At 41.0% G+C, this 18,323-nt stretch overlaps 2 protein-coding genes across 3 annotated transcripts; one reads left to right on the top strand and one right to left on the bottom strand.

Annotated features, from left to right (window-relative positions):
- The first annotated feature begins 307 nt into the window (after positions 1-307).
- Positions 308-5,396, top strand: nr4a1 (nuclear receptor subfamily 4, group A, member 1). Its single transcript, XM_026333163.1, has 7 exons — positions 308-401; positions 1,402-2,194; positions 2,328-2,457; positions 2,545-2,708; positions 2,800-3,002; positions 3,134-3,312; positions 3,834-5,396. Exons 2-7 carry the CDS (start codon positions 1,412-1,414, stop codon positions 4,088-4,090), a joined length of 1,716 nt encoding a protein of 571 aa, XP_026188948.1. The 5' UTR covers positions 308-401; positions 1,402-1,411; the 3' UTR covers positions 4,091-5,396.
- Positions 5,397-15,863: 10,467 nt separating this feature from the next.
- gtsf1 (gametocyte specific factor 1) lies at positions 15,864-18,323 on the bottom strand. Of its 2 annotated transcripts, none has more exons than XM_026333123.1 (7): positions 18,073-18,197; positions 17,466-17,590; positions 17,274-17,380; positions 16,689-16,815; positions 16,512-16,595; positions 16,112-16,169; positions 15,864-16,024 (listed from the first exon to the last, which is right to left on the bottom strand). In XM_026333123.1, exons 2-7 carry the CDS (start codon positions 17,539-17,541, stop codon positions 15,943-15,945), a joined length of 534 nt encoding a protein of 177 aa, XP_026188908.1. In that variant the 5' UTR covers positions 17,542-17,590; positions 18,073-18,197; the 3' UTR covers positions 15,864-15,942. The 2 variants fall into 2 exon arrangements, with proteins under 2 accessions (XP_026188908.1, XP_026188907.1); XM_026333122.1 differs by lacking the exon at positions 18,073-18,197 and adding an exon at positions 18,233-18,323 and having other exon boundaries at positions 15,865-16,024.

Here is an 18,323-nt window from a genome sequence, read left to right as displayed (position 1 = left end):
CGACTCTGTGCCAGAACGGCCTCTGCTGAAAAAATTAAGTTTTATTCGGATTCTTAGTCCGAGTCTTATTTTGTCCGTGGAGTGAGTGCGTGTGTGCGTGAGCGTGTCGGGCGGACAACTCTGCGGTTCTTCGTCTTACGCGCGTCAACGGAATCCCGCCGTGCGTCATCCAACGGCTATTCTCTCGAACGCGGCCTGTGATTGGTCGGTGAGTGGAAACCTCCAGCCAACCGCGCAGCCTTGTATGGAAACCTGCCTCTGACGTCATGGCACGGTAACTTGAGGTATAAAAACGCAGAGGAGCCGAGGAGGGACCAGTCCTCAACTGGGAAACACTCAAGATGACAGACGCTCGTTTGTGGAGTACACACACCTTAAAACACTGGTAACGGACCTAACAGGTGAGAAATTATTATTTTAATTCGTGAATATGGAAACTTCTTTTTTTAAAGGTGTAGCAATACTGACACATTGGTATTGTCAAAGAAAGCGAACTATCTGAAGTTGTTTTTTTATGTGCTATGTTCACATGCATGTGGATATGCACGACAAATCCGGTTTTATAACAGCAATATAGGCATCTTTGCACAAATACGCTTTGTTGTATTGTTGTTTTTTGTTGTATTTTTGTTTTTTTGTTGTATATTTAATTATTTTGTCATCCATTCGCAAACGCCGTTGTGCAAAAGTTTTAGGCACTAAACGCGCATATGCTTTTAAATATCATACCACGAGTAGCTTTTATTGATCCATTAACTTCATACAAAGTGCAGTAGGTCTAAAAGAACAAACAACAATAAAACCTAAATTAAAGCAGTATTTGATTTGACCACCCCTTAAACACTGCACCTATAGAGAGAGTTTACCCGGGTTACTTGGCATCTGGGGGAAGCTGCCACAGTTCACGGTTCTCACTGTTTTCTGTCTCTTCATGTCATCCCACACTGATTCCATGATGCTGAGGTTAGGGCTCTCAGGACTCTCTCTAGCATCTGTTTCAGGAGTTTTGGGGTTTTCTTGTTGTTTGGGCTTATTGTCATGCTGCATACTGATTGAACCCAGGGCTGATAATTGATGATAATGTATGATGGATTAGAATATAAATGTCTAAAACTCCAAATGTATTTTCCATCATGTGTATGGGAGCAATAATATATGAGATTATTTAACAGTGTTGCTATGACTTGCAAAGGACTTACTAAATTTTGAGATAAAATTAAATACGCAAATTCCCTTTAAGATCAGATTACAAACTGGGCAAAGATATATATATATATATATATGGTCAAGATGCTCATTTTCATGCTGTGGTCCCTTAGCAGGTTAACTGGCTGGATTTTGTGTAAGATTTGAAAAACAAGCTTGTTTGGCTCTAACATTTTTAATTCAATCTTTTTCCAGTTTTGCAGCCATGACTTGCATACACCCCCAGCATGGATCACAATCCTATGAGAATGTCTTTGGCAACTTAGAGCTACAAAGCACAGACTTTATCTCCAGGCTGGCTGTGGATATGAGCAGCCCACAGGACCACCTCTCTGCTCCATCCCTGCCAAGCATCAGCTCCCTGGGTGACACTCACGTGGGTGACTTTGATGCATATTCATGCCAGTTTACTGCAGCTCCTGCCCACATCACTCCATCATCAGGCCAGGAGACCCCCTTCAAGCTGGATAACCTCCAGGTTTACAGCTGCTACCCTGGAACATTCACTCTGAGTTACCCAGACGAGGCCTTGTCTCCTGGTGGGTCAGATTATTTCAGCAGCCCCACATCGGCCTCATCTCCTTCAACCCCTGGGTTCCAGGGCCAGCATGCATCCACCTGGGAGGCAGCTTTTGGCCCTTACACGTCAAGTCCAGGATACTGGGCAACTGAGGAAACCTCAGTGCCACATGCACCCTCCTTCTTCACGTTTGGTTCAGGGTCTGTGGAGGATGTGCCTCACTTGAGCCAACCACACGTACGAGAGGAGAGCCCCTTCATATCCACCCATCCTCACCCATCGACACTGACCTTCCCTGACTTGGTGACAGAGCAAACACATAACCTTGAGGTCACTGACCAGCTGGCTGGGAGCTTATCACCCAAATTAAAAAGTGGAAATGAGGGCTGCTGTGCAGTTTGTGGGGACAATGCCTCCTGTCAGCACTATGGGGTTCGTACCTGTGAGGGATGCAAAGGGTTTTTCAAGGTAATAAAATCTGACTTTTCTATACGGCTAATTTTGAAACCTGCAGTTTTTTCAACACAAACACAATGTGTTATCGAATTAAATGTTTTGTGTTTTTGACCATGTTAAAGTAATTCCTGTTTTTATTTTACAGCGTACGGTACAAAAAAATTCAAAGTATGTTTGCCTTGCCAACAAAGACTGTCCTGTAGACAAGAGGAGGAGGAATCGATGCCAGTTCTGCCGTTTCCAGAAGTGTCTAGCCGTAGGCATGGTTAGGGAAGGTGAGTGCAGTACAAACCCAGAGGAAGTGGCGCAGAATTATTAGGATGATATTGATGCACTGAAAGTAACGTCACCATTTTTTCCAGTTGTGAGAACAGATAGCCTGAAAGGACGAAGAGGTCGCTTGCCTTCCAAACCTAAAGTCGTTCAGGACGTGGCAACCACCGTTTCTCCAGTGAGCATGATTGCTTCACTGGTGAGGGCCCACATTAGCTCAAACCCTGGTGTTGGGAAACTGGATTATTCCAAGGTAGGAAGAAAGAAACAAAATCCCACCTTTTTTCTTTGTCCTTGATAACCCATTTGGCATCTGTCTCAACAACTGTCATCTGTAATTCCAGCATAATGAGACAGAGGTCAGTTCGAACCAGAAGGAGGATGCTAGTGACATCAAACAGTTTTATGACCTACTCACGTCCTCAATGGAGGTTATCAGAAAGTGGGCAAAGAGCATCCCAGGTTTCTCCGAGTTCTGCTCAGAAGACCAGGAACTGCTGTTAGAGTCTGCATTCGTTGAACTCTTCATCTTGCGCCTTGCATATCGGTAATTGCCACATGCCACAAAACCTGTACAACAGATTTAGACAGCATCATGCAACAGCAGTCTTATTATGCAACTTTCATGTAATTTCCCTGCACACCTGATAACTTACCTATGTTGGTTTTCTTTCAAAGGTCCAACCCTGAAACAGAAAACCTTACCTTCTGCAATGGGGCCGTGCTTCACAAAACGCAGTGTGTCCGAGGCTTTGGAGACTGGATTCACTCCATCTTGGAGTTTTCTCAAAGCCTCCATCGCATGAAGCTGGATGTTTCCTCCTTCTCCTGTCTCACAGCCCTGGTCTTAATCACTGGTAAGAGCTTTAGTCATATCAGGCTTTAGTCTGTTCCTTCCTTTTCTAATTTTAAACCAGGTGCAGCATTACTTATATGCCGCTGGGACAATTGATTGCACAAGGAATCTGATTTTACTCATCTGGACAATACATGGGAGTTACACAACACAGGATTGACACAGCAGCTGTATGACAAAATGTAACACGACCTCACATACACAACAGAGTAGATGTGATATATCACAGCAGGCTAAACATAGTCCCAATACAGGTTTACATTTGAAGTCAAGGAATTGCTGCAGCATAACAGCATTAACACAGTTGACACATCCGCCATAGCAGGGTTGTATTTTGCTAAATATAGTTTTTGTATTGTATAAGATATTGAGTTATAGTCTTTTTTAAAGCATTGAAAATCAAACAAGCACAAAAACAAACAATTAGAAAAACAAAATACAATGAATTCGATGTTACATGATTTATAGATGTGTTATTTGGTTAACTGAACCAACTAACATGCCTCCTATTTTCCTCTGCAGATCGACATGGTCTTAAGGAACCAAAACGTGTGGAGGACTTGCAGAACCAGCTCATCACCTGCCTTAAAGATCATGTTTCTGGCTGTGGCTCCGAAACACTGAAGCCGAATTATTTGTCCAGACTTCTTGGGAAGCTGCCTGAGCTCAGGACTCTGTGCACTCAAGGCCTCCAACGCATTTTCTATCTTAAATTAGAAGATCTGGTTCCTCCACCACCAATAGTGGACAAAATCTTCATGGATACACTTCCATTTTGAGTGTGAAACAGGAGCTCGACTGTTTGCGACATAAAATCTGAAGTTCATTTGAGAGCCAAAGAGAACAGACTGAATGCTCCTGTTTCAGGGTAGTATAAAGTGAAACTGCAAGAAGCTAAGATGAAGAGGAATCCTAACTGATTATGCGCGTACAAAGAAAAAGGACTACTTCTGATGTATAAAGTGAAACAGTTTTCAGAGTTGTGGAAGCAACATTATGTGTGGGCATCAAATAATGCTCAGTTTGTTCTGAGAAACTGTGTACTCTCCACATGGAATTAGACAGGCCAGCTCATGGACCAAAGGGTGACTGTTTACATAGAACTAGGTGCCATGAATGGAAACAGTTCTGATGGAAGGAATATGATTGCACTTTCCAGTATAAAACAAATAATATCTGTATCATCATTTTAAGGGATTTGAGATTTATTTTTGTAACAATGTTTTTTTGTGATTTGGATTACTAAATTGCACATAAAACGTGGCAAAGCATTATTATATCCTTAGCTTAAAGTATTAAATGTTTGAAATATTTTTTGTTTAGATTAAACATTTTGGGTGCTATGGCATGTTAAAACCACCAAACGTATATATATATTCATTTATAAGAAAGTACATTAAACCTACCAAATTATTCAGTAGTATGATTCATGTATCATGAATAGACACTGAGCAGCTAAAATACTGTGTATCATCCAGTACAGTCTTATACACTGTCCTTATTTGTAAATTATTTTGAGTCTCTTTTAAACCTGCTGGTATTCTACAGTCTGTAAGAATGTAATTTTTTTGGCCTATGGTTTTTACATGCTAAGAAGTTGTATTTTTCAGCAGCTAAAAATGGAATACAAAGTAGAACTGCATACTTTCACCTGCTTTTCCTATTTTTATTGTGGTAAACTTTAAACATCATAAATATTACTTTAAAGGTTTTTTTCTCGCTTTATATTAAGTAGATTAGTCAAATGTTTATTCTTCCATTGTGTGGCAGTAGCGAGTATCCTGCTCTGTCAGCAGGCTGAGTCAAGTCTAACTCCTTTTGGCAACAGATCTGAACATACAGCTAAAAAATGTACCCCCCACCCATCTCCCTCTCAGTTATGTGCTGATCTCTTTTTAGAAGCTGGTGGAATTCCCAGTACAGTCTCAAGTGACCCAGACTACTTCATCATTGTATAGTGGCCACGCTTTCACATGCATGCACTGTATGTGTGTCCAAACACAAGTGTATACCTTGTTCTGCTACTTGAAGCAAATGTGGGAAAACTGCTATAAGTCAAAGCAATAAAAGATTATTTGTAGGTGATTATAGAATACTCAGGTACACCTGTTCATAGCATATGGGCCTCTATGATCCACTATCATAGTCCACAACAGTCAGCAGGAATACGGAGGGTAAGGATCAATCTGTGATGAGCAAAAGTGACTAAATTAGCAGGTAACAGTAACCACAGGCTTGAGTTAAGCAGGAGTAGGAATGACAATTTCCACTATGTTGGTTGCTGTTGTTTGATGTCTGTAATTGTAGTGTTCTGTGATGTTGATTGATAATTTCCCACAGACACGAAAGCAAAAGGATTTAGAAACAAATGAACTATTTTCAGACACCAAAAGAAAAGTAAGGATATTACCAAGGTTATCACCAATCATTCTGAGCAATGCATAAATATATCTGCCAAATGCCATGGCAGTCCCCCTAATAGTTATCAATACAGTTCCCTCAAAATCAAAAATGCCATGGTTATGCTAGAATTTAAAAAAAAGTCAGGGGATCACCATCTTCTGGAAACCACATATGTAGATACTGTAACACAGCAACAGTGCCATCAGTAAAATTATCAATAAAGCCATGCAGTCGGCCTGAAGCTGTGAGAGCGGTACTGGACCCAGGCAAATGTCTGCTGTGGTTAGTTTGACAAGGACTGAAAAAGTTTCAGGCCCAGCAGGTTACGACAGACACTTATCATCCAATGAGCTTAAACCCCACAGAACATAATCATGCGCTGAAATAAAATACTATGCTGGAAAAGAGGATAAAAAAATGCTCTCCATGTGCTCTGCAGCTGCCACGTCGCTGCAGACAATATTTTATCAGCAGCAGTGGGACAAGAGGATGCTTTGGTGGAAAAGAGGATGTTGAGCAGCTGGCTAATCCAGACTTTCACTCTCTAAATATGAATGTGGAAGCTTTGTACTCCTCTGACACCAAGCAGAGAGCACTCTCTGCTGGTGCTGTCAGGCAGCTAAGACAATACAAGAGGCTCTGTGTCCATAAGCAATGGGTCCAGACTGTATGTCCATGTCCCAGGCAACAGGAAGTTTTGGAGGCAGCATCACAAAGCTGCAGCACATGTGGGAGCTGAATGTACACTGACTACACTGAGATAACACTTACTGTGGAGAAGAAAGCACAAGGTTTCACTTTGCAGCAAGTCAACTGGTCTGTGTTATAAATGTCATTAGAATGAGGTTTTAATAATTCACACAGCTCATACATTTTACATTAGGTCAGAGTCTAACAGTCCACTGGAGGAGTCTCCCTTATGAATGTGGCACCTTAAAAAAAGGCCAATGCAGGGTTATGAGGACAAACACAAGTAAGTTACACCAGTAACTGGGAATTTTTATGACTCAAAAATGTGTTAATAATGGCTTATACCTGTAAAGTATTAATAAACCATCACTACTGTTAAGAAAGAACTTAGGGATAACTTTTTACGATCTTTTTTATAAAGTTGTCTTGTAATAAACTGGAGCCCTGTGAAAGACTGCTGAACTGTCCAGTATGTACCCCACCTCTCAGACAATGTCAGCTGCCAGCTCCCCTTCAGCTGCACACTGAAGATGATGATGAATGTCACACTGTAATGTACACTGTGGTGTAGGCCTACACATAACTCTATCAGTAAGCTTCAGCACATTTATAACGACTGGACTGTAGTGATTCTGATCTGACTGAAAGTCACAGAGAATACTTTGCTCTTGAATTTAGAGCTAACTTCATCTGAAGCAGCAACCCAGTTGGTCTCTTGCTTCTCTTGAGTTACACTTTCTGAAATTCTCCGTCTGGTGTTGTAATGTAACTTAATATTGAAGTTAGAGGACTTGATAACCTTTCTTAGGACTTATGCAACAAGACCAGCTGGATAAAGTCAGGATCACTCTAATTACAGGACTCAGGCATATACACTGATAATGATAGTGTGGAGTAGGATCTGAGCTACCCATCTTGCTTCAGTGGAAACTGGGGGAAAGCAAGGGCAACTTGAATGTGGCTTGTTTGAGTGGAGTATAAAATACCAGTGATGCCAGCTGAGGATCACAAGCTCCAGACTGAGTTACGAGATTAGAGGCCCACTCAAGAGTCCGCAATGTCACATTTATAAAACAAGACCGACAGAGAGGCTTTGGTTTCACAGGCCTGCGATGTGTGCTTGTCCGGCAGGCAGTTGCGAGAGTGAACCTTTGAACAAAAGCCAGCTAGCCTAGCCCCGTTAGCAGGTGTGGAGCCACCGAGCTCAGGGTCTGTTAGCGGTCCAAGGGCAGCTCCGGGTTAGCCTGGGTGACGGTCCGACGGCAACATACTCCTAAGAAGAAGCTCACGGCTCATCACCTGCCTGTTCACGTTTCTAACAGGTTTTCCCCGCTCAGCGACACAACCGACTCTGATAATTGGCGATTCCATAGTCAGGAACGTGAAGCTAGAGACACCAGCGACCATAGTCAAATGTATTCCTGGGGCCAGAGCGGGCGACATCGAGTCAAATCTGAAGCTGCTGGCTAAGGCTAATCGTAAATATGGGAAAATTGTTATTCACGTCGGCAGCAATGACACCCGATTACGCCAATCGGAGGTCACTAAAATTAATGTTGAGTCGGTGTGTAACTTTGCTAAATTAATGTCGGACTCCGTAGTTTTCTCTGGACCCCTCCTCAATCTGACCAGCGATGACATGTTTAGCCGCATGTCGTCGTTCCGTCGCTGGCTGTCTAGGTGGTGTCCAGCAAACGATGTGGGCTTCATAGACAATTGGGCCACTTTCTGGGGAAAACCCGGTCTGGTAGCGAGAGACGGCATCCATCCCACTTTGAATGGTGCAGCTCTCATCTCTAGAAATTTGGCCGAGTTTATTAGCCAACCTAAAGTTTTAACAATCCAGAGTGGGGACCGGGACGCATCTAAAACGCCTCTGTGCAGTTTCCTTAGAGCCGTCACCTCCTCAAACCACATACAGACTGTGTCTGCCCCTCGAACATATAAATCAAATAAATCAGAGGTTAACAGAAGAGGAGTTATTCATAAAAACATAATAAAAATTAAGACCACTCCTCTTATTGAACAGAAAAACAGAACTGTCAAATGTGGATTAATAAATATCAGGTCCCTTTCTTCTAAATCTCTGTTAGTAAATGATTTGATAACTGATCACCAAATTGACCTACTTTATCTTACTGAAACCTGGTTACAGCAGGATGAATATGTCAGTCTGAATGAATCAACCCCCCTCAGTCATAAAAATTATCATGTTCCTCGAAGCACAGGTCGAGGTGGAGGAGTAGCTGCAATCTTCCACTCAAACTTAATATTAAACTTTCATGCTCAAAACAGTTATAACTCATTTGAGAGCCTCACTCTTAGTCTCTCAGATCCAAACTGGAAAACACAAAAACCAGTTCTACTTGTCACTGTGTACCATTCACCTTTCCCTTCTGTTTTTAACAGAATTCTTAGACTTCCTGTCTGATTTAGTGCTTAGTTCAGATAAAGTCATTATAGTGGGAGATTTTAACATTTATGTAGATGTTGAAAATCACACCTTTGATCTTGTTCTGACCTATGGCATCGAAATTGAACATTTAAGAAAAAATCCTATTTTGTCAGATCATTCTTTAATAACTTTTGAATATAAGATGATGATTTAAGAAAATGATTCCATCTATGCCATGTGCCAACACAGTGGAGGGCAGCTGCCTCAATCCCACTCCCTATGTCATGAGTCCCCTTTTGGGACTTCCTGCCAGGGACCCTTATGCTGAAAGGACTTCCTGTTTTCCCCCTGCATCAGTCCCCGGCAGCTTTACGTTTGTCACTGATTATTCACACCTGTGTTCAATTACCTGTTTCTGCTTTCTATGAGTTCTCCCTGTGTTCCTTTGTTATTTGCAGAAGCATTAATCTGTGTTAACCTGTGTTAGAGACTATTTGGTTTAGTTTTACGCCATGTATGACACAACGCTGTGATGCCGGCGATTCTATGTTACCACTACGGTTAAGTTTGTGTTTCTCTCCTGATTCCTGGGACATCCAGGGGGATTAATAAACTTCGCTGTCCTGCAGTTGGGTCTTGTCTCTTCTTCCTCCTTCCAGCACCTCAACACATAACACCCTACCAAATTGATCATATTGTTGACAGTGCTGTAGCCTCACTGCGTGAAACCTTGATACTGTGGCCTCTCTGAAAAAGAAGTAGTGAAACAGAGGAGATTAACACCATGGTATAATTTACATATTGGTACCTTAAAGCAGGCATCACAGAGGCTGGAAAGGAAGTGGCGTTCCACAAATTTAGAGGACTTTTATCTAGCCTAGAAAAACAATCTATTAACATATAAAAAAGCTCTCTGTAAAGCCAGAACTGCATACTATTCATCACTAATAGAGGAAAATAAGAACAATCCCAGGTTTCTTTTCAGCACTGTAGCCAGGCTGACAAAAAGTCACAGCTCTGTTGAGCCCAGTGTTTCCTTAGCTCTCAGCAGTGATGAATTGATGAGTTTCTTTATAAATAAATTCAGCAGATGCTTCCTATACAGTAGCTCTTAAATCATCTGTAGGACCTCAGTTATGTTTAGACTGCTTCTCTCCCATAGATCTCTCTGAATTTACATTAGTAGTTGCTTCATCTAAATCATCAACGTGTCTCTTAGACCCCATCCCGACTAGACTGCTTAAAGACACCCTGCCATTAATTAACTCATCTTTATTGGACTTAGTAAATTTATCTCTAGTATCAGGCTACGTACCACAGGCCTTTGAAACTGCAGTAATCAAACCCTTACTCAAAAAGCCTAGTCTTGGTCCAGGAGTCTTGACTAATTATAGACCAATATCCAACCTACCATTTATTTCTAAAATCCTTGAAAAAGCTGTTGCTAAGCAGCTATCAGACCACTTACACAGGAATGAACTATTTGAAGATTTTCAATCCGGATTTAGAGCACATCATAGTACAGAAACAGCACTGTTAAAAGTTACCAACGATCTTTTCTTAGCCTCAGATAATGGACTTGTTTCTATACTTGTACTCCTAGACCTTAGTGCTGCATTCGACACTATTTACCACAACATCTTATTACAGAGATTGGAGCATGTGACTGGTATCAGAGGAACAGCATTAAAATGGTTCCAATCCTATTTATCGGACAGATTCCACTTTGTTCATGTCCATGATGAACCTTCCACACGCACAAAAGTTAGTTATGGAGTTCCACAAGGCTCTGTGCTAGGACCGATTCTCTTCATACTGTACATGCTTCCTTTAGGCAATGTCATTAGGAAGCACTCTATTAATTACCACTGCTATGCAGATGACACTCAGCTGTATCTATCTATGAAACCTGTTAACACAAACCAGTTAACCAGACTTCGAGCGTGTCTAACTGACAGAAAGGCCCGGATGACCAGTAACTTTCTACGTTTACATTCAAAAACACACAGAAAACAGAAGTTATTGCATTGGGGCCTAAAAATCTCAGAAATAACTTTTCTAAAATTATAGCTACTTTAGATGGAATAGCCCTGGCCTCCAGCACTACTGTGAAAAACCTTGAAGTTATTTTTGACCAGGACATGTCTTTTAACTCACTCATAAAACAAATCTCTAGCACTGCCTTCAACATTGCCAAAATTAGGAACATCCTGTCTCAAAATGACACAGAAAAACGAGTCCATGCATTTGTTACCTCAAGGCTAGATTACAGTAACTCATTACTATCTGGATGTCCTAGTATTTCCTTAAAAAGCCTCCAGTTAATCCAGAATGCTGCAGCCAGAGTCCTGACAGGAACTAGCAAGAGCGATCATATTTCTCCTATATTAGCTTCTCTTCATTGGCTCCCTGTAAAATGCAGAATAGAATTTAAAATCCTTCTTCTCACATACAAATCCCTTCATGATCAAACTTCTTCTTACCTTAAAGACCTCATAGTACCATATTATCCCAATAGACCATTTCGCTCTCAGAGTGCAGGTCTACTTGTGGTTCCCAGAGTTTCCAAAAGCAGAATAAGAGGCAGAGCCTTTAGCTATCAAGCTCCTCTCCTGTGGAACCAGCTCTCAGTCTGAGTTCAGGAGGCTGACACTCTGTACTTTTAAGGCTAGACTTAAAACCTTCCTCTTTGACAAAGCGTATAGTTAGGACTGGCCCGGTTCTGCTGGAGGTTTTTTCTTCCGTTAAAGGGAGTTTTTCCTCTCCACTGTCGCCAAGTGCTTGCTCATAAGGGATTTGTTGAGTTTTTTGTTGGGTTTTTTTTGTTTTTGTAAAGTGCCTTGAGATGATTTGTATTGTGATTTGGAGCTATACAAATAAATTGAATTGAATTGAATTAGGGTCATACCTCAATGAGAGCAGTAGTGTCATGTACTACACAGTGTAACAATGCTAATTACAAATCCTGTGCATTTAATGCACTTGTTTAAGGCAAAAGTCCAGGAAAAGCAAAGCCAATTACTTTGACATTAATGTTTGATTAGAGAAAGATGTTCAGTTGCACTATGCAGACTTCTTTAATATACCCCCAAAGTGTGTTAGATTCTAGCCACAGGACATACTTGCTCAGGACATAGTTCTGACTTTGTTCTTCTATAAAAAAAAAAACCTCCAGAGTGTGTTTGGGGTCATTGTAATGTTGGAAATGTCCTTTACTGCCCAACATCTTAAGACTGGGCATCATTCAGTATAAAAATGTCTATAAATGTCATCTCCGCTTCACTTTCTCTACTTGTGTAGCCCCATATCAGCACACCTCAACTTCTTTGTTTCATGGTCAGCACTGTTATATTTATTTACACGTTATTTGATGATATTTAGTGATGCTTATTTACTGTATATATTAATGACAGTAGATGTCTATGGCAAAGCTTGCCGCTCAGTGAGGCTATACTCAGAATCTGCAAGAGTTTCAGAACCAGTGTTGACAGAATGTATTTTATTGGATTCTTCCACTGCTTCGTACACCTAACCTGGAACATGATGAACCATGGCTATTTATTTTCAGTTTCTATTGCTAGTTGACAGGAGTGTAGATTTGGATAGGCATTAGATTTCTAGCCAAAATGGGGGAAAGGGTTTAAATCACTGACATTTCATTACTTATCAACAGCCATAACTAAATGACTTCGGATTAAAAATGGTCTTGTCTAGCATCATGATAATACAGTATGTTACATTGAACAAACCCAAACTACATTTTCACTGTAGACCTCTTATTTTAGATGAAACTATTTCATTTAGGAAAGTAACTAAGAATTTGAACCATGTTACTTAAGTAGTACTTTCCATTTTATGCTATGTATGTACACTTGGAATTTCCTCTTATGTTATATATGCTCTATGTGATTGTTACATGATTGCAGCATGTTGGTTTAGCATATCCAAAGTGAAAATACAGTATAATTGTCTGAGACTGTTTCTGAATTCTTGTCACGGATCAAGTCATTTTGCAGTTTCAGTCCTCACGAGAAGTTTATCTGCACACTCTGACAAAGCTGTAGGATCTGTTAAGCAGCTATTAACATTAGTGATATGGGTTTTAAAGAGGAAATGTGATATTAAGGGCTCATCAGTGACAAGTTCAAAACTTCTCTGCCACTCAGTAAAGACTGGACAGATAAACAGTTCATCTAAAAGATGGTGATCCCTCAGTATAGGAGGGTCTTGTATAGAGACAAAAAACAAACAAACACACACACACACACACACACACTGCCCTAAAGAGTCCTACCAGATTCTTAGTGACATGGCAGCCCAGAGCCCATCTGAACACTTCCAATAATAGCCACAGCTAAAATAGACAGTCAGCACATGAAATCAATAATGCCTCTTAGATATAACATGTTGCTGCGGCAGGACATCCACATGCTGGGATTATCCACTGAGTTCATTCTTATAGCTTTCACCCAGACCATTTTCTTAGCAAACATCCTGTAGTTTGTGCATGGAAAATTCCCATAATAAAAATGTTTGACAGTCAGAGGAGTTACTTCAATCAGAACAGGGTAACATATCAAAGGCTTTAAATTTCAAAAGGATGGGAAAAGGCGAGACAGAGTGTCAGTGTGTCAGGTTGCTTCCCAAGTTAAAAAAAAAAAAAAAATAGATGAGTAGTACCATCTAGTGGTCATGCAAAAACAGAACTCCTTGTTCTGAGACAGAATCCTGTTATACATGTTTTTGGACTGTGGGAGGAAACCAGAGTACCTGGAGAAAACTCACGCAAGCACAGGGAGAACATGCAAGCTCCACACAAAGGTTTCTGACTTGTTGCGAACCCATGCCCTTCTTGCTGTGAGGCAACAGTACCAACCACTCATCCAGTCCGCCACCCCTTTTCCTTGTAGAATTTGTCCTTAATACAGTGATGTCCATTTCTCGTATTAACGCTGTATTTTCACAATTTGTGCACATTTCTGTATATTCTGATTTCCTTTGCATACATTTATATTTATCTTTATTGACCATACCATTGCAGCACAAGGCTGAGTCAAAGATGTTTCTCTTCCCAGGGATATTAAAGATCTTTTATATGTTTTTGTGGACCATGTGTTTAGTCACTACAGGGTGGGCCATTTATATGGATACACCTTAATAAAATGGGAATGGTTGGTGATATTAACGTCCTGTTTGTGGCACATTAGTATATGTGAGGGGGCAAACTTTTCAAGATGGGTGGTGACCATGGTGGCCATTTCGAAGTCGGCCATCTTGGATCCAACTTTTTTTTCAATAGGAAGAGGGTCATGTGACACATCAAACTTATTGGGAATTTCACAAGAAAAACAATGGTGTGCTTGGTTTGAGTTATTTACAAGTTTCTCTTTGTTCACAGCCATTGACATGTCGAAGAGGTTAACACGTGATGAGCGAATCGAAATTGTGTTGATATCTGGTGAACGCAGTAACCGGGTCATTGCAGCAGATTTCAATGCAAGACACCCTACGAGACCACCCATCTCCCATGCTACAGTTAGCAAACTGCTTGCTAAGTTTCGTGAAACTGGTTCAGTGTTGGATTTGCCAAAATGTGGACGCATGAAAACTGTCACTAATGAACAAACATCAGTGGCTGTCCTAGCTTCATTCAGCAAGAGCCCACAGCGTAGCACTCGCCGCATGTCACTGGAGAGTGGCATTAGTCGAACATCACTTCGGCGGATATTAGCTACTCACAAATTGCACCCTTACAAACTCCAGCTACTGCAGCACCTCAACGAGGATGACCCAGATCGGCGCACACAATTTGCAGAATGGGCAAAACAAAAATTGGAACAGGACCCTCAGTTCACGCAAAAGATTTTGTTCAGTGATGAGGCAAACTTTTATGTGAATGGTGAAGTTAACAAACAAAACCACCGCTATTGGTCTGACACTAACCCACATTGGATAGATCCCTCCAAGACTGTTGGAACAAAAAAAGTGATGGTATGGTGTGGTATATGGGGTACAAAGATAGTGGGGCCATTCTTCATCAATGGAAACCTCAAGGCCACTGGATATTTGAAATTGCTACATGATGTGTTTCCCTCTTTATGCACTGAAGCTGGCACGTTCCCTGAGTTTTTCCAGCAAGATGGTGCACCACCACATTATGGGTGTCAGGTCCGAGCATTCCTAGATGAACAGTTTCCTGAAAAGTGGATTGGTCGTCGTGGGCCAGTTGAAAGGCCCCCAAGGTCTCCCGATCTGACCCCCTTAGACTTTTATCTTTGGGGTCATCTGAAGGCAATTGTCTATGGTGTGAAGATACGAGATGTGCAGCACCTGAAACTACGGATACTGGAAGCCTGTGCTGGCATTTCTCCTGTGGTGTTGCTATCAGTGTGTGAAGAGTGGGAGAAGAGGGTTGCATTGACAATCCATCACAATGGGCAGCACATTGAACACATTTTATAAGTGGTCAGAAACTTGTAAATAACTCATGAAAGAATAAAGTTACGTTAAAACCAAGCACACCATTGTTTTTCTTGTGAAATTCCCAATAAGTTTGATGTGTCACATGACCCTCTTCCTATTGAAAAAAGAAAAGTTGGATCCAAGATGGCCGACTTCCAAATGGCCACCATGGTCACCACCCATCTTGAAAAGTTTGCCCCCTCACACATACTAATGTGCCACAAACAGGACGTTAATATCACCAACCATTCCCATTTTATTAAGGTGTATCCATATAAATGGCCCACCCTGTATAACAAATACTGGTAGTTTATTTGCTGTGTTTATTTCTATGGTCCTAAGGCAATGGTACAACTTAACACGCAATATATAAATGAATCTATCTGCAAACCTAAACACTTGTGGCTTTGTGCTGATATTTTGTACACTGTTGAGATATTTTGTACACTGTTGAGATATTTTATAAAAGTACAGTAAATACTCAGTAGGCATCATTTCAAAAGTTGTACTTTACTGGTAAAAGCCCTAAAAATATGGTAACCATTCTAAGAAAAAAAAAAACAAAAGCTAGCAAACAAACAAGAAAAAAGCAACCATTAAGACGAAGCTGAGCTTAAAACGCATGCATTCATTAATTCAACGACTCAACTTTAGTTTCTATTTGTATAATCAGTAAACCAGTCATGGCTTAAACCCATTCCACGGGAGGAGGTTCGGCGCTCTGAAGCCTGGACTAAGATTGTTTGTGGGCAGTGTCTCCAATCTGCAAAGATAAAATATGAATTAAAAAAGAAAATACGCATAGATGAGTGCAGAGAACTGAGCCAGTGCTGTAGAGCAGACAACTTACTTTGGATTTAAACTTGTGCTGACACCCCAAACAAATGGAGCAGCAGCATTATCAGCTTCTGCAAAACAAAACAATATACTGTCAGTTTAACAGAAACGGCATTGGAGGAACCACATATTCTATGTCCAGTTCAGAGTATAATGGGAAACTAGGTTTTGTTGGATGTAAAGATACATCCAGATTTAATTTCAGTACAATAAATATGCAGCAGGTGATACCTTTGCTTAACAAAAAGCCTGGAAATGGAAAAAACAGTTCACCTTGCTCTGTCTGAAGGTAAATTCCACTTTGCATGACATCTTAATATACTAATTATATGAAACATACAGGTGATAAACCTGCCCCCCCCCCCCCCCCCCCCCCAAAAATAAAAACAAGAACCTGTAATTATTATTCATACCTTTGTCCCAATCCTCAGACATATTTGGAACTACCCAAGTACTGAGAGGAACCTGCCACCTACAATGGGCCTCTGTGGTTTCACCTGTAAACAGAGCATTATTCAACTCAGAAACTCTGCAAAGGTACATCACAGCAGAATCTGCAAGGTCAGGAGTCAGCCAAGTGATAATCTCACCATCAACAGGGTGCACAGAAATTCTGTCCTCACAGGTCTCAGTGTGGCGTTTCAGCTGATCCTTGGGGACAAGGTGGCGAGCATTAAAGGGGCAGGTTTGTAGCTCGCTGGCAAGTTTTGGATGATTCTACAATCAGTGAGAGATATAAAATATGACAATTAATATAGAACAGTTAACATGCCAACAACACAAACATTGCTTATATGCTTAGACCAATCAACATGCAGCTATTGTTTACCCCACACACAAAATGATTCAGAAAGAAAGTTCTGAGTCTGTATTTTGGGAGTCACAAGCACAATCATATTCATAACTAAATGTAATCCCTCTACAGTAACTGCTTACAGTAGGGTTAAATCAAATATTAAATATCTTGATCTGTGATCCAGATCTCGATCAATTAACTTTTAATCTCTTGGGAACTTTTAAACATCATTTATGAAGCACAATATTGAGAGAGGTAAATGTACACTCAGTTGGGAAATTATTATGTACACCTAGTTAAAACTGATGCAGTCTGCTCTGCACTGTAACTTCTACCACAGCTGCTAGTGACAGTTGCTGTAAACAAGCACGCTACTCACCTTCCTGCACTTTATGAGGTGGTAAGGGAAGCGACAGGATCGAATCAGGTGGTTCTTGTCAAAAGGACACTGCAAAAGTTTGTCTGGGTCGCAGTTTCCTTTTTCATCTTTCAAATAAGAACAAAATAATTAATATTCATAAAACAATATAATGCAAGCCGTTGAAACGTGTCAAAGAATATCTAGTTGTACCAGTTTCCTCTGGCAGCTGTGCTCTCTCAGCAGCATCACTCATGCAGACAGCTGCTCCATGTCTTACTGTCGCCATCTCTAGTCTGACGATTACAGAGAAGGCCAATGATACAATTCAGGCTTGCCTGGAAAGCAAAAAACTATTCAGACCAAAGGTGAAGACAGACATTGATAGGTTGGTGTAGGCTCATTCCGTTTAAAGATCACGCCATCTTTTTTGTGCGAAAAAATGCACAAAAATAGTTACTAGTGGGTACTATATACTGTATATTTCCAAGTCTGAAAGTGGAGTATTAGCCTACCTAAAACGTGTTAACAACTAAAGTCATGCCTGGAGGCCAAATATCTCCTGTAGTTTAAATGGTCACATTTCCTACATTCGTATTAACGCTGCGAAAACGCCCCACGTCGTTTTAGGTGTGCAGTCCCCAAAAAGGTTTCATTCGGGTGGTTTTAACTCAGAACCCAAAGGCTGACTTAGCTACATTTGAACGTAAATAAACAGCTACAAATCATCAAGCCTAATTCGCGTGGTGGAAACAGCAGCTTTTCGAGAAACATTAGCTAAAGGTAAACCACACTTAGCTAGCCCGTAAGCTAAACTGACCTGTGGCAGCACGCTGAGCGACCGCCTGACCACTCTCCTAACTAGCAAAACAGCGACTTCTAATACCATCCGGTTTTAATACATAAGACAAATGCAGTTGCTTCTAAACACTTTGAAGCTAAAACCCCATAGGCAAAAATTTAGAATAGCTAAAACAAACCCCCAAAACCACAGTGGTTGACTTTTATGTCAGACGCGTCGCCCAGGCCCAAGAACAGGATTCAATGATTCAAAGAGCTGAAGGCTCCGCC

The sequence above is a fragment of the Mastacembelus armatus genome, chromosome 7, assembly GCF_900324485.2.
Source record: "Mastacembelus armatus chromosome 7, fMasArm1.2, whole genome shotgun sequence".
In the NCBI taxonomy this organism is placed as follows: Eukaryota; Metazoa; Chordata; class Actinopteri; order Synbranchiformes; family Mastacembelidae; genus Mastacembelus; species Mastacembelus armatus.
The sequence above is the reverse complement of the archived record's forward strand: the minus strand, read 5'-3'. Positions and strand labels throughout refer to the sequence as shown.